Raw genomic sequence first — 26,501 nt, 5'->3', positions numbered from 1 at the left:
CCCTGTAAAGCCGTACCACAAGAGGGTTTGAGTCCAGGGTATAAGCTTTTGATGGTCAAAGCTCCCTTCTTCAGATACCTAGACTCAAATCCTGCGATTCTAAAACATAGGACTTTAGACTCCTGTCAACCAAATCTGAACTGAAACAATACTTGGCCCATTTCTAAATATACATAAATTCCATTTTCTCTAGGTTTCTTTGGCTCCTGAGTTTCTGTACTAGAGGGAAAAAATCTATGCAAGAAAAGCTGATTTCTGTGATCTGGCTCAATTTATTCACCTCTGCTCCTGATGTGCAAATGTTCTGTTTCGGCTAGCCAGCTGGAATGACAATTGGGGCTCTGAAGCCCCTGCTCTTCAGCAAGAAGAACTTGTATTCTGCTGCCTCTGTAGCTTCTGAAATTGCCAGGGTGATCTTTGCAGCTGTAAGGACTGCATAGTTTAAAGACAAGAAAAGATATTAACCAGAAACCAAACAAGATTATCCAGAAACTAAAATCTGTTTCACACAATTCTGTCTTCCCCTACTAGTGGGGAGTTGCTGAAAGCCCTGCCCAGACCCACCTTTTCATTGCTGCCCACATGGCCCAAGACTTCGTGAGCTACCAAACTGTAAGGTGGGGGTGGGGGGCGTGTTGGTTAATTGTTAATTTCACCTGCCAATGCACATAGGGTTTCTGCTGCCTCTTTTTAAAAATCATGTCAGCTAAGCCACCCCTAAAATTCAGAGAGAGCAGAAAGCCACATCCAAGACACTGCAAAGAGCTGAGAGAGAATAAAATGGATAGCATTTAACTAAATGGAGTCCTTGGATTGCAGCCCATACTATGATGTATTGGTATAGCTGGGTGAAGGGGAAACTCTGCTCTCTCATTTCAGCTTCCCAGTAACTCCCCTCAATTTCAGATGATCAGGGTGTTCAGTATGTTGCACTGAGAAAACTGTCTCATGTAAGTGTGCCTGAGGTTTTGCAGATTGGTTTGATTCAGCAATCCTTGAAAGCAATATAGCATCTGATAGCACTATGCAGTTGTTGGATGTGGCACTTGAACCCTTCCTTTTGGCATCATTGTCTCTGACTCGCCCTGTTAGGTCTAAATACTTAGACTCTATATACTTTGCCCACCATTCAGAACTATGTTAAAATACATCCTTCATTTAAAATACCTATATGCTATAAGAAAAATTCTTCTGTGGGTTACGTAGCTAGTCAGCCCTTGAAAGACAAGCAGACACTGAATGTTCAGAACTCAGCTCCCCTTTGACTGTCAAGGAAAGTCAGAGATACCGTTGGACCCTGCTTTTCCCTTCTTAGCTTATCAGATCATTCCCTTTGCTCTGTGCCAGCCACCCCTGTCCAAACTGCTGTGGGTAAATCAGCTAACTCGCTAGAGCTTAACTGCCTGTTCACTCAGGATGGTTTCAAGGCAAGTCTCTTGATACTTCCTTTGCAGGGGGGAGGTGGGGGGAGAGAAACCAGCATCATGAACTTTCAGAATCTGGTTGCTTTTCACAGGACAAATGTAATATAACTAAGTTCTAAGTACTGCAGTCTTAAATGATTTAAACATCAGTTTGAGATGCACATCCTTGGTATAGAAATCCAAGCCTAGTTGAAGTGTCTAGGACCCTCTGGTGTTTCTGTGGCATTGGAATTCTCTCCCTGCCCCGTGGGCAGTCTCATCTTTTCTTTTTGTCCTTGTCTTGAGAACTTGTCTCCAAAACCAAACTAAAACTTGTAAAAATACAAATGGTTGTAACATTGTTGATTCCTTGCTGTGTAAAAATATTTTTCACAGTAAGAACTGCAGGCGTTTTTTAGAATGTTGCAGTTTCACACAAATGCCTCTGAGAATCCCACCCCAACAGAAGAATTACAGCACTTCCATCTTAAATATACATGGATTTCTTTGGTATCTGCTCCTTTAATTTTCTCAGTTTGTGACTTTTCTGGAAAAGACACAGCAGCCTGCTATTCAAGCTTTAAAAGGTAAGGTAGTGGCTAATCTGTCTGACTGGTAATTATCTGTAGCATTATTGATCTTTGGAATTATTTCTCTCTCTCTCTGTGATTCTGGTTCTGTGAAAGTTTTTAACTTATTTCATTTGGGAGGACAATGCATTTGTTGATGGATATTGAAGTGTACACTCTATGCAGTTGGTGTATCAGCACTGACAACAAGCAAAATCCATTAATGCTTCCTACTATGAAGAAAGAGTAGTGCCAGTAAACCAAATCATTTTCCCCTTACAGAGCAACTTTGTATAGAAGCAGATTTTTTTTTAAAAAAGGGACACTATCGTTTACCTTACTAGTGTTTGATTAAACACCTTTTTATCATCATAAATAGACCCATGGTTTTTTAAAAAAAGCAATAAATGTGTGTGTGTGTAATTCTGAAAGACTAAAGATCATGTCCATGGAGGAGGGAAAAAAATCCCAAATGACGCTACCATATATGATTATCTCCTATAGCACAAATGCACAAAATATTCTTTGAAATTAATCTGTATTGAACTATGATGATATGATACATTGCATTTCCACTGAACAGGCCATCTTAGATGATTCATGCTTTCATCCTGCAGGATAATCTTTTCAGAGATAACACTTAAACTGACAATCCTGCCATGAATGTTCCATGCAGAAATATCTGCCCGTTTATACAGGTAAACAGCTTTTTAGGTGGGGGGGGGGCGGGTCACACTAGACTGCACTCAAATCAGGTGTAACAATGTAATCCAGAAGATCCTTTAACAAGACTCAAGTCTGGAAACTACCAGAAATAACTAAGTGAGAAGTTGACTGATTCTCTACAGGCACATATACAAAAATACACAGATTCAGTCAATGTATCATAAATAAACACTTTTTAGCATTTAATATAAAACTTGTAACAAATTCATTCCTAATAGTCCAGCACAATTGAACAAGTATACGATCCACTTGAGAGGGAAAAAAGGGAATTTTTGTTTTTAAGGATCTTTTAAAAAAAATTAATAAAGTGCATTCTGAGCTACGAAAATGGTGCTTACATAGACAACCGTGTGTTTTTTTTAAAAAAAAGAATCTAGTACCAAAAGAACTGCTTTTTGTAGCATCTCGCTGCAGCATTTGCGAAGGTAAGGCACTATTGCTGTTGATGTACCTTTGAGAACATGGAGAGCGCAAGAGAATCGTGCCCATCAGTATCCTCCACCTCTTCTTTCCAGAGCAGGCAAGTGGAATTGTTTCACAGGAGATTTGAATTCCTTCTGTTTTTCAGACTGTTGACGAGACAACAGAAGTTACAACAGGCTGTAATCTAGCTGCATGCAATTGTGCATGAAGGAAAGCAAGGCAGTATTACCTTGCGATGTGTCCCAAAACATGTGATAGGTTGCAACACCTGGACAGGCCCGTTGGTTGCTGGTAAGGCAAAAACTGGCTGAAATGTAGGATTTGGGTAAGAAGTCAAGTTGGTTACTGCAGGAACAGCCAGTTTTGGCAACTCTACTGCATAGAGAGGTCCATGATGTCCCAGTGGATTCTCCTGGGCTTTCCTCAGAAAGTTCTTTCAAAATAAAAATACAAAATTCAGCGTCTCAAAATATAGTATCTTTTTGGAGGTTAAACGTAGGTTTATAAAACAAAAATGATCTCACACTGATCCATGTTGATGTGGTTATTCTCATGTCTGCAATTTCTGTGTTGACTCAAGACCTCCACCTGATCATTCTTCCTGATCAGTGGTAGTTGTGGGTAATGTGAGCATACCATCAGGGAGGAGCGATCCTGGTGGAGGTCTTTAGACACTCCTGGATCAGTGCAGCAGCAGCAGTGGAGGTGATTACTAGTACCATGCCCAAACTGGTATGTGGTAAAAAAGGGGGGTGGAGCTGGGGGGGATACTTAGTACAGTGTAGCTTGGCAATCCTTTCCCAAGAAATTGGGAATGAATAGCTGGGCTTAAAGAAAAGGATGTGCATGGTGGTAAGAGAGTTCTTACCATGAAAAAAGGCTTGCATTCTTTTGTTTGTGTAACTGAAAAGAAAACCCATCATTTCATGTAAAGCTTAGAGACACATCTAATTTTCTTAATGTGTTCTATTGCGGGGAGGAAATTATAAAGGAACTAATAGCTAAAGCATCTCCCTGTAGCAGCGGTTGGAACAACACAAGTAGGCAGACAAAGACCATGGTTGTATTCAAACCAGAATGGGATAAACTGAAGATGTAAATTATCGGAAGCTTAAGTACTCTGGTACTATATCAGAAAGGGAACTTCACGTTCCTCCCAATTTTGGAGTTGGTTTTCTTCGAAGGCACAACACCAGCTGATTTTAACAAAACATTTCTTCCTTATCTGACTCCTTTCCCTCCCCCTTAAGTGACCTGCAAGGGCAGCAAAAACTGGGAAGGTTGATATTAGAACAGGGTTTTTTCCCTTCTCCCTGTGGCTTATGACATACTGTGGTTCGGATCCAATAGAAGAATTCTGCATGTGCTAGGATCCTTGAGCAAGAGAAAAAAAACTCTTGCACTGATCTTTTGTGCTAGGTTAAACAGTGTATCCTGATTTCTTTTCCCACTTGTAAGCAATTTCTGATCACTCTTAAAATGTAGGAAGGAAAACAGGTGCAGCAGGAGATCTTGCACAAGCAGAACTGCCCTAAGTCTGTTTCTTCTCTCGCATTACTGAATCCAATCCTGTGCTCGGAATTGCATGAAATCCCCCAAGAGCTAGTAAATGGATACTAAAGCCACTGTCAGGGTTGTGTTTGAAGTTCTGCGACATGGTATTTGGTCCTTTCAAACATAACCCTATGATCCACATACATTTTCCAGAAGGATAATAATAACAACATTCAATTTATATACTGCCCTTCAGGACAACTTAATGCCTACTCAGAGCAGTTTACAAAGTGTATTGCTATCCTCACGACAATCACCCTGTGAGGTGGGTGGGGCTGAGAGAGCTCTGAGAAGCTGTGACTGACCCAAGGTCACCCAGCTGGCTTCAAGTTGAGGAGTGGGGAATCAAACCCCGTTCTCCAGATTAGACTCCTGCTGTTCTTAAGCACTACACCAAACTGGCTCTCTGGAAGAGTACAGATTCATGAATACATGAATAACCTGTTCACATTTGCTCTGTCCTCAAATACTGTGCTTAAGCCAGACAGCCATCCATCCAGCTCTGGAGGGACAGGCTGCCTTGTCAGGGCACCAGGAGGTGCACCAGGGTAGGAAGTGAGTTGTCTGGAACATGCTTAGCCTTTTATATAATAGAATAGGTGCTGCTGGACTCTTGCTCTTCTCTACTATTACAAAGAAGCCAGGAAGGAGGTGGAGTCATTACAATCTTTTTAACGATTTCATCTCGTACTAAATGTTCCATCTAGGGAATAATAATAACATTCGATTTATATACCACCCTTCAGGACAACTTAATGCCACACACAGAGCACTTTACAAAGTGTATCACAATCACCCTGTGAGATGGGTGGGGCCGAGAGAGCTCTGACTGACCCAAAGTCACCCACCTGGCTTCAAGTGGAGGAGTGGGGGATCAAACCCGGTTCCCCAGATTAGAGTCCTGCTGCTCTTAACCACTACACCAAGCTGGCTCTCTGGAACAGTACAGATGCATGAATACATGAATAACCTGTTCACATGTGCTCTGACCTTCAAATACTGTGCTTAAGCCAGGCAACCATCCTTCTGTTTACTACCCTAGTCTACATATTAATATTCAGAATACTTGCAAAGCCTTTCTGATCCAGGCTGGCTATATCTGGATATAGCACAAATCCATACTTCAGTCTCAAAATGCCAAAGCAAGTGTGGCTCATCAAGGTTGTTGATCAAGTCACCCAGTTTTGACAGACAAAGGTTTTGGCAGTAAGTCAGAATGACATTATTTTAAAATCGGTTTATTATTCAATTCTTTGATTTAAAAATTACCTGCCTTTGATCCTCCTTTGAAATACGCCGCAAGCTGATACAGTCCCTTTCTAAGGGGTTTTCTGCTAATCTCATTTTTCTGCGCATAGCCAAAGCTTGTTTCTCTGCCACCCTGTTCAGTGCAAAGCCAGACAAACCCCACATTTGAAAGTCAGTGGCATAGATGGAAGAGTCAACTGTCATAAGAACAATGATTGTTTGGTTATGCTAAACAGCTATTTAAAATGCAAGTGTTAATTGTCTAATCCTTGTCGGGTAGGAGTCCAGGTTTTGGTTGGCATCCCATAGATTTACGGGGCCAGATTTAACTTTGGGACGGACCGCCTGAGAAAGGCAAATTCCCACCTCCACTTCGGCTGTGCAGCTCACAGTCAAGCTGTGCTAAGAGCCTCTGCTTACCTCAACTCTCTGAAGTAAGCGTGCTGCAGCGCTTCACGGGCATCAATTCTGTCATCAGGATCATACTGTAGCATTGCATACATTAGTGGCAGGCCCTTTCTGGACAAATTAGGCATAAATGGAGAGATCCCTTTCCCTTTTCTGATAGGAAAGTCAAAGCTCATCACTCTCGACCTGCGTTCAATCCAGGGAAAGAGAACTCATTCCTGTCAACTGGCTCTCAATACCATTACAGAAAAAATACCTAAGAGGGAAAGTGTGCCAGCACAACACAGTCAGACATTAAAGCCCACTTCTGTCTGAGCTCCATTAAGCCCTGATTTATAAGTAACGTTTCAGCTGTGCTGCAACCTGTGCAAAGCAGCCATGTCTGCATGCCAGGTATGATGATGGGCCATCTCCTCTGCCTGCCCTCTGAGGATTCTTCCTAGGCCTCCACAGGGAAGAGAATAGAGGACTCAGGTAACCCAAGGTATTTCCTGAACACTTGAAGCTGCCTTATACTGAGTCAGGTTAATGGCCTATTAAAGTCAGTATTGTCTATTATGACCGGCAGCAGCTCTCCAGGGTCTCAGGTGGCAATCTTTCACGTCACCCATTACCTGACCCTTTTAGCTGGAGATGGCAGGGTTTGAATCTAGGACCACCTGCATGAAAGCAAGTGCTCTGCCGTTGAGCTACAGCCCTTGCCTTAGACACTCACTACACTAGCTCTTGCATTGTTTACGCTGGCCATGGTAGTCCTTGATCAAATGTTATAATGAAGGGAATAGGAGAAGGGATGGATGTGATCTACAATGTACTGGTGGGGGCTGGGAACCATGGGCAGAAATGTTGAAACAAGTGCATGCACCCCTGCCAAGCACCTAGAAGCTGTTTCCAGACCCACTCCAGGCTTGGCGCCTTTAGTACAGTCTTCCATCATACTTTTAAAGTTCACCTCTACAAGAAGGAGACTTTGAAGCTTGCTTTTTAAAAAGTAGAAATAAATGCTGAACAATCAGATGATGCATTCAATGGATGTCATGATTTGTTAATAAATTTATGGCATGAATATTACTCAGAATACTGACATAGGCTCATGCCTACAGAAGCCTATGCTGCAATAAACCTGTTAGCTAAAACAAGAGAGTCCAATCTACAATGAAATATATAGTTCCTCAATCAGAAGTGTAAGCATTATTAATTTAAGAAAGAAATGCGAGGCAAGTTTAATTATAGATGGTGCATTACTTACTGCTTGAACTTATTAAGAATCTTCTTAGGAGGAGTACCTATAATATCATGGATTTTTGAGATCTGGTCCAGTTCGTTCAATCCAGGAAAGAGTGGCTGGAAACTGGAAACAAAAAATGGGAACAGAACTGGCACTATTGAAAACAAAACTTTCTCCACTGGAAGGTAAACCAGGCCACCATCCCTTTTTGAATAACAATGTACCTTGCAATTTCATAGAAAACACAACCAGCACTCCACATATCCATTTTGTAACTATAGTAGCCGTCTGTGAGAAGACATTCGGGTGCTCTGTACCAGCGTGTAGAGATGTATTCTGTATATGGCTGTTTGGAATGTATACTCCTAGATGATCCAAAATCCCCTAATTTCAGAAGATCCTGCTGCAATGAAACAGTTGTGCATTTCAAATTAGAAGGGATTTAAATAAAGGCAGAAGTGTTTCTAAAAGAACAGACTAACCATTGCAAGCCTAAATGATGCAGTCCTTGTTAATGTCCAATACAGGATATGTAACCCATTGATTTTTTTTTTACTGCTGTGGCTTCACAATAACGCTGAGTCTGTGGTCATTGTGCACAATTTGAAAATGTGTAAAAATGCGCAGGCTTGAGCGCGAACATTTAAGGGACCCCTGCAGAAGAGGAGTTCAGCTATCAGGTTGGCTGTTTTGAAATGAGAACATTCCTTCCTGCTTTTTTTTAAAGTCTCGCTATTTTTAGCAACAGTGCCTGAAAATACATGGTCAGCCAACAATTGGAAAGGGAGTGGGGACAATGGTATCGGGTTTCTAGAAGGAATCTCAGACGCTAATGAGAAACAGTCCTGTCCTAAGCAGAGTTTCACTCTCCTTAGTCTATTGAAGCCAACGGGCTTAGAAGAGTGCAACTCTTTAGGATTGCACGGCACATCCCTCAAAAATGCCTTGTTTTCCACAGAAGCAGGATGCATTTCAAAATCCCAGTTCTAGAACAAGAATGAAGAGTCCCTATGATTTTGGTGTCCATTTAATACCACTATTCATAAGAGAGCTTTTGGGTGGAAACCATATCTTGTTTATACTAAAACATTACCCAGTGTGGCCTACCTTTATTAATATGTTTTCCGGTTTTACATCTCTGTGGAATATTCCATTCCTATATCAAAAGATGAATTCAGAGTGAGGTAAGTACTTGTATCAAAGGCAGGATCCAAACAGCTCCGTGTACTTCGGAATTTTCAGGATACATGCCCCTTCCCCCCCCCCCCCCCGCATCTAGCCTCTCACAGTTCTGTACCCGAAGGTTGTGGAATGCTCTGGAGCAGCAACAAGGGGCTGTGGCAAGAAGGCCAAATCAACCATCTTTTGTGCATACACAGAAGCATCCTTAGGAGCACAGACCCCAGCCCAATTCAATAATCAAGTAATTTTTGCAAAAAAGATTTAAATAAAAATAAATCCTATCCTACCTATGCATGTGATCAAGAGACTTGCATAACTGGTACATGTAATTCATTATTCTTTTTTCAGGCAACGGTTTTTTTCTCTCTAGATGTTGAAAAGTGAAATGAAAGTGTGGTTGATTTATAGTTTTATGCAAAGACTGCTTTCAGCTGTCATTTAAAATACGTTGATGAGATGGACTGTTCCTGAGCTGGCATTTGTACCTTCATACATCTTAATCCCACCTTTTCTCTGAGGAGGCACACGTGGTTCTTCCCTCCTCCATTTTATCCTCACGACAACCCTGTCAGGTGTTGACTTCCTCACCCCTGGCAGTTCAACTTGAAGATGACGCTTTAGGTTTGGATTCTTCCTGCTGTGAACTGGAGAAGCCCTCCTGTACACACACAACTTTACCTCCTAGCCATTCTGTCTTGACAGGAGAACTAGTGAAGGAGACGGCTTTTTATGGAGACAAGAGGAAGGGCAAGCCAAGCCATCCTGTTCCTCTCTCCAAGGCTTCCTTCTTACGGAACAAAAAAAAGCCATTGAGAGCAGAATAGGTATTTGCTGAACACAGGAGCGCTACAGTGGGGGCCCTGTTAGAGAACACGCTTGTCACCATGATTCCTATTCCCTGTATACTGCCTCTCCTCCTCTCTATCTGCCCCCTCCTTTCCAGCTCACCTTTTCCTTAAGCCTCTAATTATACTGGAGTTGTCTTCTCTGTACCTTTCCTTGCCATTGCATGCTGGGAAGGAAGCTCTATGCATTTGTAGACAAAGGGTTGAATCCAAAGGTCATTTTCCACTTGCGGAAGAAAGAGGGAGTTTTCACCAATTCTCCCCACTTTGCTCCCGGCTTTGTTCGTGAGCGGCCCCTGTCTCCCCGCAAGAGCAGCGTTTTAGAGAGCTGAGGTGGCTGCAACAGAAGAGGAGGATCGGTGATGATTGCTCTCCCCCCCTCCACTGGCACAAGTGACCTACGTTGGCAGAGAGTGACCTTTGGATCCAACTCGGAGCATATATCTACAGAAAGTTTCATAAACAATTTTTGCAAGATTATATCTGATGTTCAGCCAGCATTTTGGTAACACTGGGTTGGATCCAACCAGCCTTTCTGTTGATGAAAAAAGGTAGGCAGGGTCCCAAGTAATCACCAAAACAGGCTATGCCTGGGGATCATAGGAGCTACATGTACAAATACTATGTGAGATGGGAGCTTAGTAAAGAGGGGAATTGGGTAAGACTTAATGAAAATGCTGTCTGAATACAATCTATCATTTCTCCCCCAGGAAACTGAATTTTGTGTAACTAAACTCATGGGATACTTTTACGTCATAGCATAGTCCACATACCTTTTATCAGTTCATATATGTTCATGTCCATTAGTTCACATATTAATGCAACAGAACCAGCTTTCTTGTCACTAAAAAAAAAAAATTCAGTTTTAGTATAGCTACATGAAAAGCAGAGGTTTCTCACACTCTTTTATTTGTTTTTCCTCCTTTGCTAAAAGCTGGCTTTATCATTGTAGTATTTGTTTACAGCAATCGTTTTCCACTTAATTTGTTATATCTGCCTTTACAAGTGTTTAAATTGAAAAAGAACTGAAAATGCAAAAACAGGTTTTGTATTGCAGGAGTAAAGAAACTACATCTGTATGTCTCAATGTACCCTCCTCTTTCCTCCAGTGGCGATTAGCTTTTTTTTTAAAAAAAAAAATGGGAACATCTGTTCACAGATCTTCTGTCATGTCTAGTGTGGCCCTCGGCTACCATGCTGAAGACAGAGGTGCAGAAAAAGGCAGACTATAACATTTAATAAAAAATAGAAGGGTTGTTGCCTCAAGTATGAATCTGATTAATGTTGCACTTTGCTGAATTAAATAATAATTAAACACCTCCCACAATCTCATTTCTTAAGGAAAAAAACCAAGTGTGGAATAAACAGAATACAAGAAAGGGTAAAAAATAATCACACTGCACTTACAATATCACTTCATGGAGTGTAAGGATGTTTTGGTGTGGATTCAGTCGTCTTAATGCTTGTATTTCTCTCAGGTTGTTCACATGCTCAATACTAAAATACAATCAAAGTGAGAAAATTAAGCTACACAGTTTAGGATGAAATTGTAACTCACTCTCTTTGCCTCCTAAAAAATAATCAATGCTTTGGGCAGTTGTTGGGTCAGGTCATGTAGCGATAGGCTGTAATCCAAAAAGCCCTCAGAGGTTCATGCACACAGTTTTTTGTGAGTACTGGGATTTCAATCAAGCATATTTTATATGCATGGCGAGCACTGCCCCAGTGGCTTGTTTTGAGGACATCTTCAGCTACACTGATTTCTCAGTCACATGAAGAGGGAACAGTTTGGCTATTCACACAGATAAACCTTGAATCAAGTAAGATTACAGGGTTACTTACCAACAAGGTATTTTAATTGCATTTTTAAATCTTCAGAACAGACTTTAAAATCAAATTTTGAAAAGAAAGATTAAGCACACTGTTTAGAAGTTGAGGTTGAAAATATTATTTGGGCTTACCTTTCAAAATGCTGTTTCATTTGTTTACATGCATAATATTGTCCGTCTCTCAGACACTGTATCTTCAGAACATCGGAAAAAGTTCCCTCGCCAATTTTACTAATTGTTTTGTATTCTAAAAGGTCAACAAAACTGGGTTTTAGTGCAGATGGAAAACTTATTATCTTTGGGAAGGCTTAATAAAATTCTGCTTCAGAAAACAATCGTAATTGCAGCTTACTTATAGCACACTCATTTCTGCTCTAGAGCTTCAACAAAATGAGCCTTTAAACCAACTCACAGTGATCACTGTATCTGTCAAAAGCTCAGATTACATCTTTCATCAGTGCATAAGGATTCTGAAAAGCACAGTCCTTACTACAGATTGCTATGTGGAAAGCTCATGTTTGGTGATGAATTAATTCCTCAGATTTTAAGTGCATTTTAGATTCCGATTAAGCCAAGCGCAGGCAGTTTTCTTCCTCCACAGCACTTCACAGAATGAAAATGCTAATCAGATACGTGCCTGTTTGGTATTCAGAAGTCTGAATTTGGTGTGCATCCATGTCAAAAACAAGTTATAGACGTGCAAAAAGCATGAAAGTTATATGGCTTAAATTTAGCAGATATTTATTGCACAGTTTTTGTCCTCTAGAGCATCTGTATCAGCATTCATAGCTGTAGCAAGACTTGTAATATCCCACAGACATCTAATGTAATTTTTATCCATTATTTCCCCTTAGCTCTTACGTTTGGCTAAATTAGATTACCTGATTCTTCTTTCAACCATTCTTTAGCCTTTTAATAGTAATTACTTGCAGATCCATACTAACTTTCTGTCTAACCATTGTCTAAATTATAAAGCAGAGATGTATCATTCAGTTTAGTGTTCTTTATATTAGCTCTACAGCAACTGCTTGTAAAACAGAGATACTTTACAGCTCAGAGAGCCACATTTTCAATTGCTGTCAACCTGAAGAGCCACATGACTACTATATGCCCTTTGTTTCACTCCACCAAACACACACACACAGTAAGATATGTGTTAATAGTAAATGTATAACTATAACCTTTTTATGTAACTATAACCTTTTTAATCATCAGAGTGCCTCTAAGCATGCAGAATGGTCTCTCCCTACCACTGTTGACCCTTAGCTTGCTTTTAGTTTCAGGTAGGTAGCCATGTTGGTCTGCAGTATTTTACTCCAGTGGCACCTTACAGACTGACAAGATTTTCAGAGAATAAGTTTTTGAGATTCAATGCTCCCTTCTTCCGATATATACTACTGGCCAGCACTTGGGTATCAGGTGTGAGGGGAAGGGCTTGGAAGTCAAACTTATGACACAAACCAGTTTGGAACCTTCCAAGTTTTCCACAACTCTTTATTAAGCTGGATGTTAAAAGATAAATACTTCCTTATGTTAAGGGTACCTTTCAAGTTGAACTCTAGTGTTGGAAGAAACAGAGTGGTTAGAACTTTTTTCTGGGGACAATAAGCAAACAACAATCCCCACCAGGCAAAATTATAACATTCGATTTATATACCGCCCTTCAGGACAACTTAATGCCCACTCAGAGCGGTTTACAAAGCCTTGCTCACTTTCCTGAAGTATGCACCACTTGCCATTTTGGGGAACAGTACTTAGAAGAGCCACAGGTAGCTCCCAAGCCCCATCACAGCCATCTGGGCTCTAAGAAGGAGAAGGGACCTGCAGCTAGAAGAGTACTCTTGGAATATACTTGGAAGGTGATGTCGACAGAAGGTCCCTTTCCAGTCACCTGCATGGAGTGTGCCATGTTTGTTTTCCTCCTGGAAGAGAAGACGGACTTCACTTGTCGGAAGTGTAAGCTGGTCAGGCTTTTGGAGGAGAAGATTCAGAGCCTGGAGGAGAGGATCATCACCCTTCAGGAAATCAAGGAAGGAGGGGAGGTTATTGAGAAGAGCCTGGGGGCTCTGCACAAGCATGAAGAAATAAGTCCAAGAGAAGAAGGAAGAGTCGATCTACCTTCCAAGCCTCCTCTCAGTTCTGCAACACAAACCGGAAGACATAGACTAAGGCAATGCTCTGGTCCACTGGAGCTCAAGAATCGTTTTGAGGTGCTTGAGATGGTGACAGAGACAAGAGTGGAAGGAGAACCACAAAAACCTGGAGGAGGGAGTGAAGAGGGCATGGGGCCACACAGAAGTGGAAGAAAACAGAAGGTGGTGGTCATCGAGGTATGGAACATCATGTGTCCAGGCGAGATCCCCTACTCCGAAAGATGTGTTGCTTGCAGGGAGCCAGAATTCAGGATATTACAAACTGACTGCCGAAACTGATCAGACTGACTGATCAGTACCCATTTGTGCTGGTTCACATGGGAACGAATGACACGGCCACAAATACCATCGCAAGAATTAAAGAGGACTATGAAGCTCTTGGAAGGCAGTTGAAGACAGTGGGGGCACAGGTGGTATTCTCTTTTATCCTTTTTGTCAAAGGAAGAGGAATGCACAGGGAGCAGACCATACTCGAGGTGAATCGTTGGCTGAAGTGTTGGTGCTGGCAGGAGAGCTTTGGGTTCTGGTACCACGGGATAAGTTTTCTTAGAGAAGGCCTTCTAGCACATGATGGGCTTCAACTCTCAAGGTCAGGGAAGAAAATGTTTGGAAAGAACCTGGAGAGCTTCATCAGGAGAGCTTTAAACTGATGCTGCAAGGGGAAGGGATGATCAACATGGGGATTTCAATGAAGAAGTGATAACAGCAGGGGCCCACCTGGGTAGGACAGATCAAACAAAGGTACAAGGCTACAAGTGCCTATATACCACTGCCCAAAGTATGGGTAATAAGCAGGGGTCATTTCGTAGAAAAAGAGCTGCAGGAACTCATTAGCATAACTCATTAACATATGCAACACACCCCTTGATCGGGCCAAAATGGCCAGGATTTGGCTGCTGCCAGATGGGGGAGTGTTCCCCCACCTGGCAGTGGCCCAATCAGGGCACTTTTGGCCTGGATCAGGCCCAAAACAGCCCAGATCGGGTCAGTGCTGGGCAGGGGATGGGTCCTCCACCAGGCACCGACCCAATCCTGGCAGTTTTGGTCCTGATCCCAGCAGAAAATGGCCCAAAATGGTGTTCAGTAGGGTGCCACAGGGCTTAGTTTTGGGCCTGGTACTTTTCAATATTTTTATCAATGATCTGGAGGAAGGGGTAAACGGGCTACTCATTAAATTTGCTGATGATACCAAATTGGGAGGAGTGGCAAACACCCAAGACGATAAACACCCAAGAGGATAGAGTTAAAATTCAACAAGACCTGAATACTTTGGAGAAGTGGGTGGTTGTGAACAGGATGCAATTCAACATAGATAAGTGCACAGTGTTACATCTGGATCACAAAAATGTGAAGCACAAATACAGGATGGGGGATACACTGTATGCAAAAGAGATCTTGGGGTAAGAGTGGACTGTAAACTAAATATGAGCAGTCAGTGTGATGCAGTGGTAAAAAAGGCAAACTCAGTCTTGGGTTGTATCAAAAGGGCCACTGCATCGAAATCACAGGAGGTCATAGTCCCTCTCTATACTGCCTTGGTCAGGCCACACCTGGAGTACTGTGTGCAGTTCCAAAAGCCTCAGTTCAAAAAGGACGTGGACAAAATTGAAAGGGTGCAGAAGAGAGCAACGAGAATGATCAGGGGTCTGGAGACTGAGTCCTATGAGGAAAGGCTGAGGGCCTTGGGAATGTTTAGTTTGGAGAAGAGGAGATTGAGGGGGGACATGATTGCTCTCTTTAAATATTTGAAAGGCTGTCATTTGGAGGAGGGCAAGGAGCTGTTCCAGTTGGCAGCAGAGGATAGGACTCGAAGCAATGGGCTTAAATTACATGCAGAAAGGTACCAGCTGGATAGTAAGAAAAACTTTTTCACGGTCAGAGTAGTTCAAAGGTGGAATCAGCTGCCTAAGGAGGTGGTGAGCTCCCCTTTAGTGGCAGTTTTCAAGAGGCTGGATGAATATTTGCCAGGGATGCTTTAGGCTCATCCTGCATTGGGCACGGGGTTGGACTAGAAGGTCTGTATGGCCCCTTCCAATTCTGTGAGTGCGTATCATTCTTCTAAAATCTCCACTGGCTAATTTCTCGTGACTCAATTTCTTCAGATTGCTGTTAACAACATAGTTGTTGCTCTTAATCCTTACAGAGGCTTTCTACAAGAAAGGAAGCATTTCTTTCCCTGTTGCCATTCTTTCCTGTTGGAGGAGATCTCCAATTGTGAATGTTTACACATTGTAGCTTACTACAGCTCAAGGAGGAAGGCGGGCTGAGGGCTTTGAATTCTATATTTATATCCATCTCCGGCTACTCTTTTTACAAAGCATTCAGCTACACTGTGCCAAAGAAATCAGGTTTTTGTTGATGAGACTTCTCCCCTACTGCCCCATTTTTTATTTTTAAGGTTTTATATAATAACAACAAAAAAGACAGAACATAAACATACAATAACACAAAAACTAGCCAAATAAAAATAAGCTAGCAGACAAACAACAGTAACAAACCATACAAACAGAACAAAGAATATACATAGAAAAGAAAAACTAAAAGAAGTCTTCTGATTTTCTCTGCAACAAATATTAGTATTTTCAAATTTCCTCTTACTCTATGTTAAAAGTAAAAGCTCTCTTTTTTTCTAATGTTCAAATTCCTAAGGACAAAATTCTACAAGTTATCAAATCATTATTGTCTATTATAAAGAGTCAATAAATTAAAACAAAAGAGAAAGAAATGCATGCCTGTACATTTGCATTATATTGTAGTAGCACAATTCACACTGCATGATGGTGCAAAAGCACACAGCACCATCCTGCCCTTTGCATTCGAGTATAGCCTAAGCTTCCCTAGCTATATATTTATTGTGCTTCTAGCCCCTCTTTTATGAGTTCCTTCCCTTCAGGCACTGATGAGAAGGATTACATAGCTTTGGAGAACTGAACAACGCTGTATCCCCTCAAGCCATCCTCCATGTTCATACTCATCAGTCATCCTTCAGTGCAGGCAAAATGGACAGAGGATGCTGAGGAAAAGGTCACTGAAGGCATAAAGGGAGAACAGCTCTGTCATATACAACAGCCAGTCTGGCTGACTTTGGAGTTCATGTGATTATGTAGGACATCAGTCCCACGCAATGTGATTTCTTGTAAGACCCAATACCAGTACCCCAGTTTGATGTAGACTGACTGGATAACCCTTTTCATGATGCAAAAATCCTTCAACATACACTCATAGATCATGGGAACTGCCACAGTTGAAATGTATATGTTCCTCCCATACTGTTTGAAACCATAACTTGGAATAACCTTTTGCCTTCCTACAGAATCCTGGTCCTTGGTGACCAGACTTCAAGGTGAAAAACAGCGGCACTTAGGTGGGTCTTCCAAAGAGACAAAGCAAGGCAGAAGTATCTCGGTCAAGCAAAAATGTAAAATTTATGGAAAGTTTAACATCTTGGGTGGGGACATTTGGGGGGGGGAGAATAGAAATACATACAATACTACATATGCACAAGAACCATTATTAATAGGTACATGACAGACAAAATGATATCTTTACTCAACGTAACTAAACTGTGGGATTCACTGCCAACAGACATAGCAATGGCCACAAGTATATGGTAGCTTTAAATGGAGGCTGATTAGGGTCTCAGATGGATATTTTCCTGCTCTGCTACCTTTGCCTGGACATACAAGGGAGGGATGTTATGCATGCTAACCATATGGTCTGAAATTGAGCTAGGGACCTCACAAAAGCACTTGTTCCACTTCTTTGTTTAGAGTTACAGTGTAAGAACAGCTTTTGGGGTGGGGGGGACTGTTGTTTACATACATTGTCTTTTAATCAACTATTCTATTTATTTCATTGTCTTTTTTATCAACTATTCTATTTATTTCATAAAATTGACCTCCTATGCACGTGGAAGTAAGACCCATGGAACTCCATTTCTGACCATACCGCATGCACAAGATTAGCCTTTAGAAAATGTATTTTGGATGGACTGCAGTGTAAATATTTCTCTTAAAAGGGGGCTTCAAAAAGCATATGACCCACAGGTGCATGAAATGAACTAAAAGGATGGTAGATGTAGATATACTTACCCAGAATGAGAGAAATTAGCTAGTGGACCAATGAGAATTAAAGGGGCAACACAGTCTCAATCCAATACCTAGCTAAACAGAAGTAGGTTTATTGTATTGTCGAAGGCTTTCACGGCCAGAGAACGATGGTTGTTGTGGATTTTCTGGGCTGTATAGCCGTGGTCTTGGCATTGTAGTTCCTGATGTTTCGCCAGCAGCTGTGACTGGCATCTTCAGAGGTGTAGCACCAAAAGACAGAGATCTCTCAGTGTCACAGTGTGGAAAAGATGTTGGCAGGTAATGTATATCTACTCAGGAAGGTGGGGTTGGGCTGAGTCATCCTGTAAGAGTTTCCCAGGGTGTGGAATGCTAATGGCAGGAGGCTTCACTGTATCCTGAGGAGGTTCTTTTGCATATGGATTGGTGCTTGATATGCTAATCTTCTCTGCAGGGCTATTGTTGGGTATAGAGTATTTTGTTAGCCTGGTGTAGCCAGCTGCTGGCGAAACGTCAGGAACTACAATGCCAAGACCAGGGCTATACAGCCTGGAAAATCCACAACAACCAGAAGTAGGTTTGGTGTTTGCTTTTTTTTTCAATATGAAAAGTGTCCTTAATCTTTATTCACTTCTTAAGAATCAGGTTTATAAACAAAGCCAAGTTAAGTTCAAGTTCATTAGGTATCAAAGAACTTTTCTGTACTTTCCTTGAGTAGTAAGGAAGAGAAATATTTTAAATAAATGCATGTTTCAACAGCCCCTTTGAAAACTTAATGCAATATGTCTGATGTCCTCTAAAGTTCTCACATGCTTCTTCCATCTTACCTTCATGCCTCCCCTCACCTTTCCCCCCAAATACTCATATCCACTTGCCATTCTCTCTATAGCTCATCTATAGATAACACCCCAAATTCATAGCATTAGGGAACCAATCAATTTGGGACAGAGAAAGATAGAGGAGAAAAAGGACAAATTCTTAAAGTTTTATTTATTTACTCACAAGATTTATACCCCACCCATTTGCCTTCATCAGGGCCACCAAGGTGACTAAATTTTAGGTGGGTAACCATGTTGGTCTACAGTAGAACAGCAGATTTGAGTTCAGCAGCACCTTAGAGACCAACAAGATTTTCAGGGTGTAAGCTTTCGAGAGTCAGAGCACCCTGTCTGAAGAAAGGACTTCTGATTCTCAAAAATTTACACCCTGAAAACTTTGTTGGTCTCTAAGATGCCACTGGAATCAAGGTGACTAAGAGAGCAATTCCAGGCTGTTCTACTCAGAATCCTACTCAGGTCTCTTCAATTGGACTTACTCCCAGGAAAGTATCCTTAGTCTTGCACCACAATTGGCCTCTTTTTAACTACTACCAAGTACTAACTGTCGAATTAACAAAAAGATAACAAACACTAAATAATTTCTCCTCGTACAAATGGGGAAGAGGTTGAATTGGGTAAGATCATATTCCCAAAAGGACAGCTCTGGTGAAATCATGTTTTGGCCGGCTAGGGTAGCCAAGCTCCAGGTGGTGGCTGGAGATCTCCCAGAATTGCAACTGCTCTCCAGGCTACAAAGATCAGTTCTCATGGGGAAAATGGCTGCTTTGGAAGGTGGACGTTATGACATTACATTCTGCTGTGGTCCTTCCCCTCTCTCCCCAGGCGCCAATCCTCAAATCTCCAAATAATTTCCCAACCTGGAGTTGGCAACGGTAAGGCCGGCGAGAGGCCCCCTCCCCTCAGTGAGGCTCCGCTGCTCCTGCCCTCGCCCCTTCCTTACTGTTCATCCTCCGCTCGCTTCTCCCTGGGCGCTCTCAGGGCCGGGCGGCGGGGAGGGGGCGGGTGGGGAGGACGCGGTCCCCTCTGCGGCTCCAGACCCCCTCCCCAGGACAGAGCTGTCGGCGCGCCATGTTGTCTCCCTGTCGCCCTGGCAACCCCAGAGCGTCCCGCGCTCCCTCCGCCCGGGAGCGCGACCGTGTCAGCCCCGCCCCCTCACCCGCAGAGCCGCGCAGCCGCTGTGGCGCTGGCCTCCGAAACCTTACGCACACCTCTCTCACCCTCGCGGGTGACGCAAGCGCACTGGCTCACCTCCGCCCTCTCCTATTAACCGCGGGAAACACAAGCTGGTCTTCATGATCGCCGGGGTTTTCACATTTACGCATGCGCAGTGGTGGGCTCACCTTAGCGCCTCCTCCTTGCGCCGAGGACAGTCGTTGTGCGCAGCTGCGATTGTTGCTCTTTGTCGTCCTTTGAGTCACCGCTCCGGCTTTGTCCTTCTTGCGCCTGCGCAGTATCTTGTTTCTGCGTCGCTTAAAGGCTGTGGTTGTAGGAGATAAGCTTGCCAACCTCCAGGTAGATCCTGGCGATCTCCCGGAATTACAACTGGTCACAGAGATCAGTCCCCCTGGAGAAAATGGCAACTTTGGAGGGTGGGCTCTGTGGCATTATGCCCTGCTGAGGTCCCTCCTTGCCCAAACCCTGCCCACCCCAGGCTGCACCCTAGAGTTGCCAGCTACAGGTAGGGAAATTCCTGGAGATTTGGGAGGGTGGAGCCTGGAGAGAGTGGGTTTTGGAGAGGATACAGGGCTCAGCAGGAAATTGCCATAGAATTCAGACTCCAAAGCAGCCATTTTCAACAGGGGAACTGATCTCTGTTGCCTGGAGATCAGTTGAAATTCCGGGAGATCTCCAACCACCACCTGGAGGCTGGTAACCCTGCTGCACATCCATATCGCCAGAAATTTCCCAGTGAGAGTTGGCAACATTAATAGAAGACACGGAGTGGGTCTAGTTCCCAGAAGCTTTTGCTACAATAACTAGTACGTGCAAGCCGTGTTAGTCTGCCTGTAGCAGTAGGAAAGAGCAAGAGTCCAGTAGCTCCTATAAGACAAAAGAAATTTATGGTAGAGTATGAGCTTTCATGAATGACAGCTGAAGAAGTATCTGAAGAAGTGAGCTGTGACCCACTAAAGCTCATACCCTACCACAAATTGTGTTAGTCTTATAGGTGCTACTGGACTCTTGGAAACCTAGTTGATCTTTAAGATGCTGTTGGACCTGAATCTTGTCCTAGTACCTTGCATGATAGTTTTAAGTGGGTAACTGTGTTGGTCGGCAGTAGAAAAGCAAGATTCGAGTCCAGTTACACCTTAAAGACTAACTAGATTTCCAGAGTATGAGCTTTTGAGACTCAAAGCTCCCTTCCTCATGCAAGAAGCCATGAAATACTGAATGTACCCAGTGAGACGTCATTAAGTGAAACTGAAATGCTATCACAAAAAGCAGAAAGAAGTTGCCAGTTGCACTGGTCCAAAAGACATATTAAAAACCCTACCTTTATTATTTATGCATGTTAGTTATAGTCCACCTTTCTTGCTGGGACTCAAGGTGGATGGCACAGTGTAAGTCCATACAATTAACGGCTGGGACATTCAGTAAACAATACAATAATGAGGAATATGTTGTTGAAATGTTACAGTGTCGCACTGTGCATTTCAACAATAGGGTCAAGATTAGGGTTACCAGGCCTGCTTACCCTCCTAGTGGGAGGTCGGAGACCTGGCACTCACCTTTATTGTAATGCATGCTGCATGATGACATCACTTCTGGGAAGTGGTGTCATCATGCAGGGCATCATGCTGCCCCTGAGAGCACTCCTGTGCACCACAGCAGGCCAATTTCGGCCCATTTGGGGCCTGATCGGGCCCATTTGGGTCCTAAATTGGCCCACTGTGAAGTGCAGGAGCTCTTCAGGGCCCTCCCAGCAGCGCTCCCGCACTCCACAGTGGATTGAATTGGGCCCATTTGGGGCTGATATTGCCCTGCTGCGGAGTATGAGAGCGCTACTGGGGCAGTGTGTAGGGTTGCCAGGTACCCCTCACCTTCTGTTGGGAGGGTGGAGTATCTGGCATTTACCTTATGCAGAGCTGGCACGATGATGTCACTTCTGGAAGCGTGGAAACGTTCCCGCAGGCAACACAACCACATCACTTCCAGAAGTGACATCACTGTGCCGGTTGGGAGAGCGTGCACAGTGCGTGCTCCTGAGGTGCCTGTTGGTGGCGGGCAACCTCCAGGACCGTGTCCCCTCCCCCTGGTTGCTGAGTGATCAGCGGACAAGGGGGCAAATCCCCAGTTTACCCTCCACCGGCAGGCACCTGGTAAGTCTAGTAGGGTTGCCAGGCCAGGTCGCCTTACCCTCCTGGCAGGAGGGAGGGACTCAGCTTTTACCTTCCTTGTGCTTCCTGGACATTCTTTCGCCAGTACAATGATGTCACTTTCAGGAAGTGACATCAGCACTTTGCAGTAGGCTAAGTCCCCAAAATGGGCCCGATTCAGCCCATTTGGGGCCCAAATCGGCCTGCTGCGATGTATGAGATCACTCTTAGAGCAGCATGATGACATCAGTGACGTTGGGCCAGCCCCGGAAGCATTCCTGGGAAGTCCGTTCCCAGCCTTTTGTCATGTCTGAGCCCTATCCATGCCAGTGTTAATGTTCCTTCTGTGCTGAACCACTGTATCCTGCTGTAACGCGATGTCATTTTACCAGTGTCATAACTATTTCTTTCACAGGCTTCCACGGGTGTTTATCTGATGGACTGTAACAGCTTCCAGTGTTTCTCACCTTGTACTCCCTCTCAGACTTTGCTATGTCTTGCTTCATAGGGACTCAACTTGATATTACAAATATATGAAACATTCTCACACAAGGAGAGCGCCAAAACCTTGTTTATGATTGGGAGGGGGGAAAGGAGCCAACTTGAATGTTAAAAGAGAAGGCTCTCTCACATGATGTCATTCCTGTCAACTTTTACTCTTGCTGCTTAGATGCTTACCTGGCTTCTGAGTAGTTCTATGGACATATATATGGAAATGATCTGATTTCTGAATAAAAGCCATTTAACCAAGAACCTGTGTCTTGCTGCAATGGTCCAGGGATCTGTCTGCCATATCCTGTCATCCATAGCCTGACACCTTTCCCCCTGCCAGCCAGGTAAGCGGTGGCGGGGGTCAAAAGGTGGGATCAGAGGATCTCCCACTCCCACCAGGGAATGGGATTCCTATCAGGGCAGTTACACATAGTTTGTGGAAAGCTAGGAGAGTGGGAGATTTCCAGACGTTCCAAACTTTCCCATGCTGTAATGTCCAATTAAGTAACTGAGCCCTGATTGGTTCTTGTGAGTGGGCAGATGCCCCTAGATTTCAAGAAGCCTCTTTGTCCCTAGGCAGCTTATCAGTTTCTACCTTGTAGCCATTGCCAACTGCCTACAAAGTGTGAGAGCTCCTCAGCTCCATGCCATTTCCAGAATGCTTAGCGTAAACTGGCATAGATGGACTTTGGCAAGATCAACCAAGCTGGGAACCAACTCAGAGAATGTTAGTTAGCCAGCCAGTAGTGTTTTAGTTAGAATATAGTGAGGACACCAAGCTTTATTTGTTTTCATGGCTTGCCAAAATGCTTTTAAGAGCGGTTTTTGCTTTGCATCCGCTCCTATGTTCTTTCTTCAATAAACTCCAATAATATTTTACCTGCCTGTGTCCGGTATTGCTTGCCAAGGAGGTACACACCCTCAAAAGAAAGCTGGGGAGCTTCAAAACAAACGACTAGAGCACTGTGCTGACTCACGCTGTGTAATATGCCTTGAGTCTCAGTGAGAAAGGCAGTCTACAAATAACATAAGTAAAATTTGATTTAAAAAATAAATCATGATTGTTACGTACAGCAGGATGTCACATGTATTGCTATTTCAATTTTTTAAAAATTTCATCTTCCAAGGACCTCAGAGTTTTCCTTGATGTTTTATGCTCACAACAACCCTGTGAGGTGGTTTGGAGAATGGTTAAATATTATGAATAAAAATTTCCCCCTTAAAAAATTATTTTCCTGCGAGGTAGTTTCAGGAAGGGTGGCCCTTTTGGTGGGTAGTAGCGGGAAAAAATTTGAAAGCAGTATTCCCTTCCAGACCAGCCAGACGATAAGCTTCACCACATTAGATGTGTTTGACAACCGAGATTTGACATTTGAGTCAGAAAAGTGGGAAAGTTTGTTGGCTTGTGAAGTAGGGTAGAGTGAGCAACCCACTGGAAGTCATTCATAGTGCAATCCTAAATTGAGTTACTTCCGTCTAAGCCCATTGATTTCAATGGGTTTAGACTGGTATAAGTCTACTTAGGATTGCATTGTAAAAGAAGCAAGATTTGGGTCCACTATGTGCTTCAAAGTACTATCTGTACTATGTACTAACTGCTCATACTCTGGAAATCTATTTGGTGGTTGTTGTGGGTTTTCCGGGCTGTATTGCCGTGGTCTTGGCATTGTAGTTCCTGACGTTTCGCCAGCAGCTGTGGCTGGCATCTTCAGAGGTGTAGCACCAAAAGACAGAGATCTCTCAGTGTCACTGAGAGATCTCTGTCTCTGAGAGATCTCTGTCTTTTGGTGCTACACCTCTGAAGATGCCAGCCACAGCTGCTGGTGAAACGTCAGGAACTACAATGCCAAGACCACGGCAATACAGCCCGGAAAACCCACAACAACCATCGTTCTCCGGCCGTGAAAGCCTTCGACAATAAATCTATTTGGTCTTATGGTGCTACTGGACCCAAATCTTGCTCTATTGCAGACCAACAGGGCTGCCCACCTAAAACGATATGAGTTACTCCAATTTAAGACCACTAATTTCAGTGAGCTTAGGTTGGAGTAACTCTGTTTAGGATTGCACTGTCAGTAGCCTTCATGGCAGAGGGCAGAATTTGAACCGGAGTCTTGCAATCCCTACTCCAGATGTTATCCAGAAGGGCTTGTTCACATGAAAACGTGCTTAGGCGAGGCTGGCTAAAGACAGCCCTTTGATAAACATCCGTTCATTTAGACGGAATTGATTAGTAAACTGTTAATACCTGATTTCTGCCTTTTCTGGGACGGTCATCCCCGTTAAAAACTCTCCCTCTGTCTGTCCCGATCCTATTGCGTACATCATCATGAAGAAACAATAGAAACCGCAGCTGCTTAGTTTCTCAGCGATAACAATTACATGTGCGAAGAATAGCAAGGAAGCATATTGACAACATGCAGATTCTTCGTAAATGAACGTTGAAGAATCAACGTGAAAAGAGACTGCTCTTGCATCACTTGCAGAAATGAAGTGCAGCTAAAAAAGACTTCTAAGTGGCCGGTTAGCTCAGTTGGTTAGAGCGTGGTGCTAATAACGCCAAGGTCGCGGGTTCGATCCCCGTACGGGCCACGAGAGATTATTTTAGTGTTCCGTTTGGATCAAGTTCCTTTATTAAATGTTATAGATCCAGAGGAGTTAGCCGTGTTAGTCTATAGTAGCAAAATAGAAAAGAGTCCAGTAGCACCTTTAAGACTAACCAACTTTACTGTAGCATAAGCTTTCGAGAACTACAGTTCTCTTCGGCAGATGCAAGATTAAATGTTGTCAATCGGTTGCAAAACTACCGGACAGCGAAACGCTTATGTGATCTAACGTGCGATACCTGTGCAGTGAAACGCTGGATTTGTTCATTCCGTTAAGAAAGCAAGGTTTGCAGTTGTGTCTGCTTGCAATCTGTGCCTTAAATAATGAGATGAAATTAGAAAAAAGGGAAAAAATGGCTTCACGGTTTCAGTTTAAGGCGCATAGGCTTGTTGCTTTATATGTCAGAAAGAAGCAAACCCATCAAGTTGGGATACTCGGGTTTTAATCTAAAATCCATCTAAAATCATCATTTTAAAATGATGATTTTAAAAAGACTTCTTGCTTACGCATGCCCCTGAACCAAACACGTCGCTTCGGTAACCCATTTCTGCTTTTTTGCCTCTGAAAAATGGACTGCCAGCCAGGTTAAAGGTTTCTTATTCCGTAGTGAATCGTGGGCGCTTTTGCAACCTACTTGTCCCCGCTCGGCTTCCATCTCTCCGCCCTTCCCCTGCCTGCCCACTTTGTAAGGCAGAAGAGCTTTTCTATTGGTCCTTCACTGCACCTCTCTTAGCCCCCGTGGCGAGATTAAGCTAGGAAGAGACTGTGGCTGCAATCCTAAAGGCATTTTCCTGAGAGTAAATCCCGTTCCATAAAAGGGGACTTACTTCTGAGTAGACCTGCTTGGGCTTCCTATCTCTGTGTATTGAGAATGCAACGCAAAATGAAACTACCCAATTTGGCCTCTATATCCAGCGCAGCGGTTTATGTTTTGTTCCTCTCCTCCTGAGTTTATGCGGTGAGGAAACATGTATCTACGACAGCTTTGGGAAAGCGATTGCGAGTCACGCCTCATACAGAGGGATCCTGGAGACTTTTTTTTCTTTAAGAAGGTGAATGTTTTGTTGCCTCTTGCTCTGGGAAACACGAGGTGTCACTTGGAATCAGCATTCTTTGAATCTGCTCTGCATTCAACACACGCTGCAGGCTGGAACAGGATGTCCCAAAGCACCCCGCCCCACACACACACACACACCTCTTTTTATTATCCCCCCTCCCCAAACATCCAGCCTGAGAAAGAGTTCTGGAGAACTCGGACGGCCGCCCTTTGTTACGTGTCATTAGATTAGTCCTAATAAAAGTATCATTACACGGACTGGGTTCTTTCTGCTGGTTTTATATCTTCTGCAAATTTGCATTTATAGCCCTATTACATTGTTTATTGAAAGTACTGTTACGTGGGTGGCCGTGTTGGTCTGCAGTAGAGCAGCAGGATTCGAGTCAGTGGCACCTTAGAAACCAGAAAGCTTTTGAGAGTCAGAGCTCCGTTCCTGTTTATTGAAATGTCGTTGACGCTGACTATACTGACTCACGCTGTGTAATCCGCCTTGAGTCTTAGTGAGAAAGGCAAACTACCTTTAGTGGAAAGAAAGCTATAGAGGCCAGAGAAGA

At 43.3% G+C, this 26,501-nt stretch overlaps 1 protein-coding gene and 1 non-coding gene across 6 annotated transcripts; one reads left to right on the top strand and one right to left on the bottom strand.

Annotated features, from left to right (window-relative positions):
- Positions 1-253: 253 nt before the first annotated feature.
- Positions 254-19,802, bottom strand: MOK (MOK protein kinase). 5 transcript variants are annotated; one of them, XM_054971788.1, is made up of 13 exons: positions 19,723-19,802; positions 11,548-11,662; positions 10,994-11,083; positions 10,360-10,430; positions 9,029-9,107; positions 8,667-8,715; positions 7,784-7,962; positions 7,581-7,682; positions 6,344-6,517; positions 5,945-6,056; positions 3,351-3,554; positions 3,150-3,267; positions 254-432 (listed from the first exon to the last, which is right to left on the bottom strand). In XM_054971788.1, the coding sequence occupies exons 1-12, from the start codon at positions 19,766-19,768 to the stop codon at positions 3,187-3,189; spliced, it is 1,302 nt and encodes a 433-aa protein (XP_054827763.1). In that variant the 5' UTR covers positions 19,769-19,802; the 3' UTR covers positions 254-432; positions 3,150-3,186. The 5 variants fall into 5 exon arrangements, with proteins under 5 accessions (XP_054827763.1, XP_054827762.1, XP_054827764.1 ...); XM_054971787.1 differs by lacking the exon at positions 254-432 and having other exon boundaries at positions 2,857-3,267; XM_054971789.1 differs by lacking the exon at positions 254-432 and having other exon boundaries at positions 2,857-3,267; positions 7,784-7,959.
- Positions 19,803-24,801: 4,999 nt separating this feature from the next.
- On the top strand, positions 24,802-24,875 carry TRNAI-AAU (transfer RNA isoleucine (anticodon AAU)). Its single transcript has one exon. It is a non-coding gene; the product is annotated as a tRNA-Ile (tRNA).
- The last annotated feature ends 1,626 nt before the right edge of the window (positions 24,876-26,501 follow it).

The sequence above is a fragment of the Eublepharis macularius genome, chromosome 2 (assembly GCF_028583425.1).
Source record: "Eublepharis macularius isolate TG4126 chromosome 2, MPM_Emac_v1.0, whole genome shotgun sequence".
Lineage (NCBI taxonomy): Eukaryota > Metazoa > Chordata > Lepidosauria > Squamata > Eublepharidae > Eublepharis > Eublepharis macularius.
The sequence above is the reverse complement of the archived record's forward strand: the minus strand, read 5'-3'. Positions and strand labels throughout refer to the sequence as shown.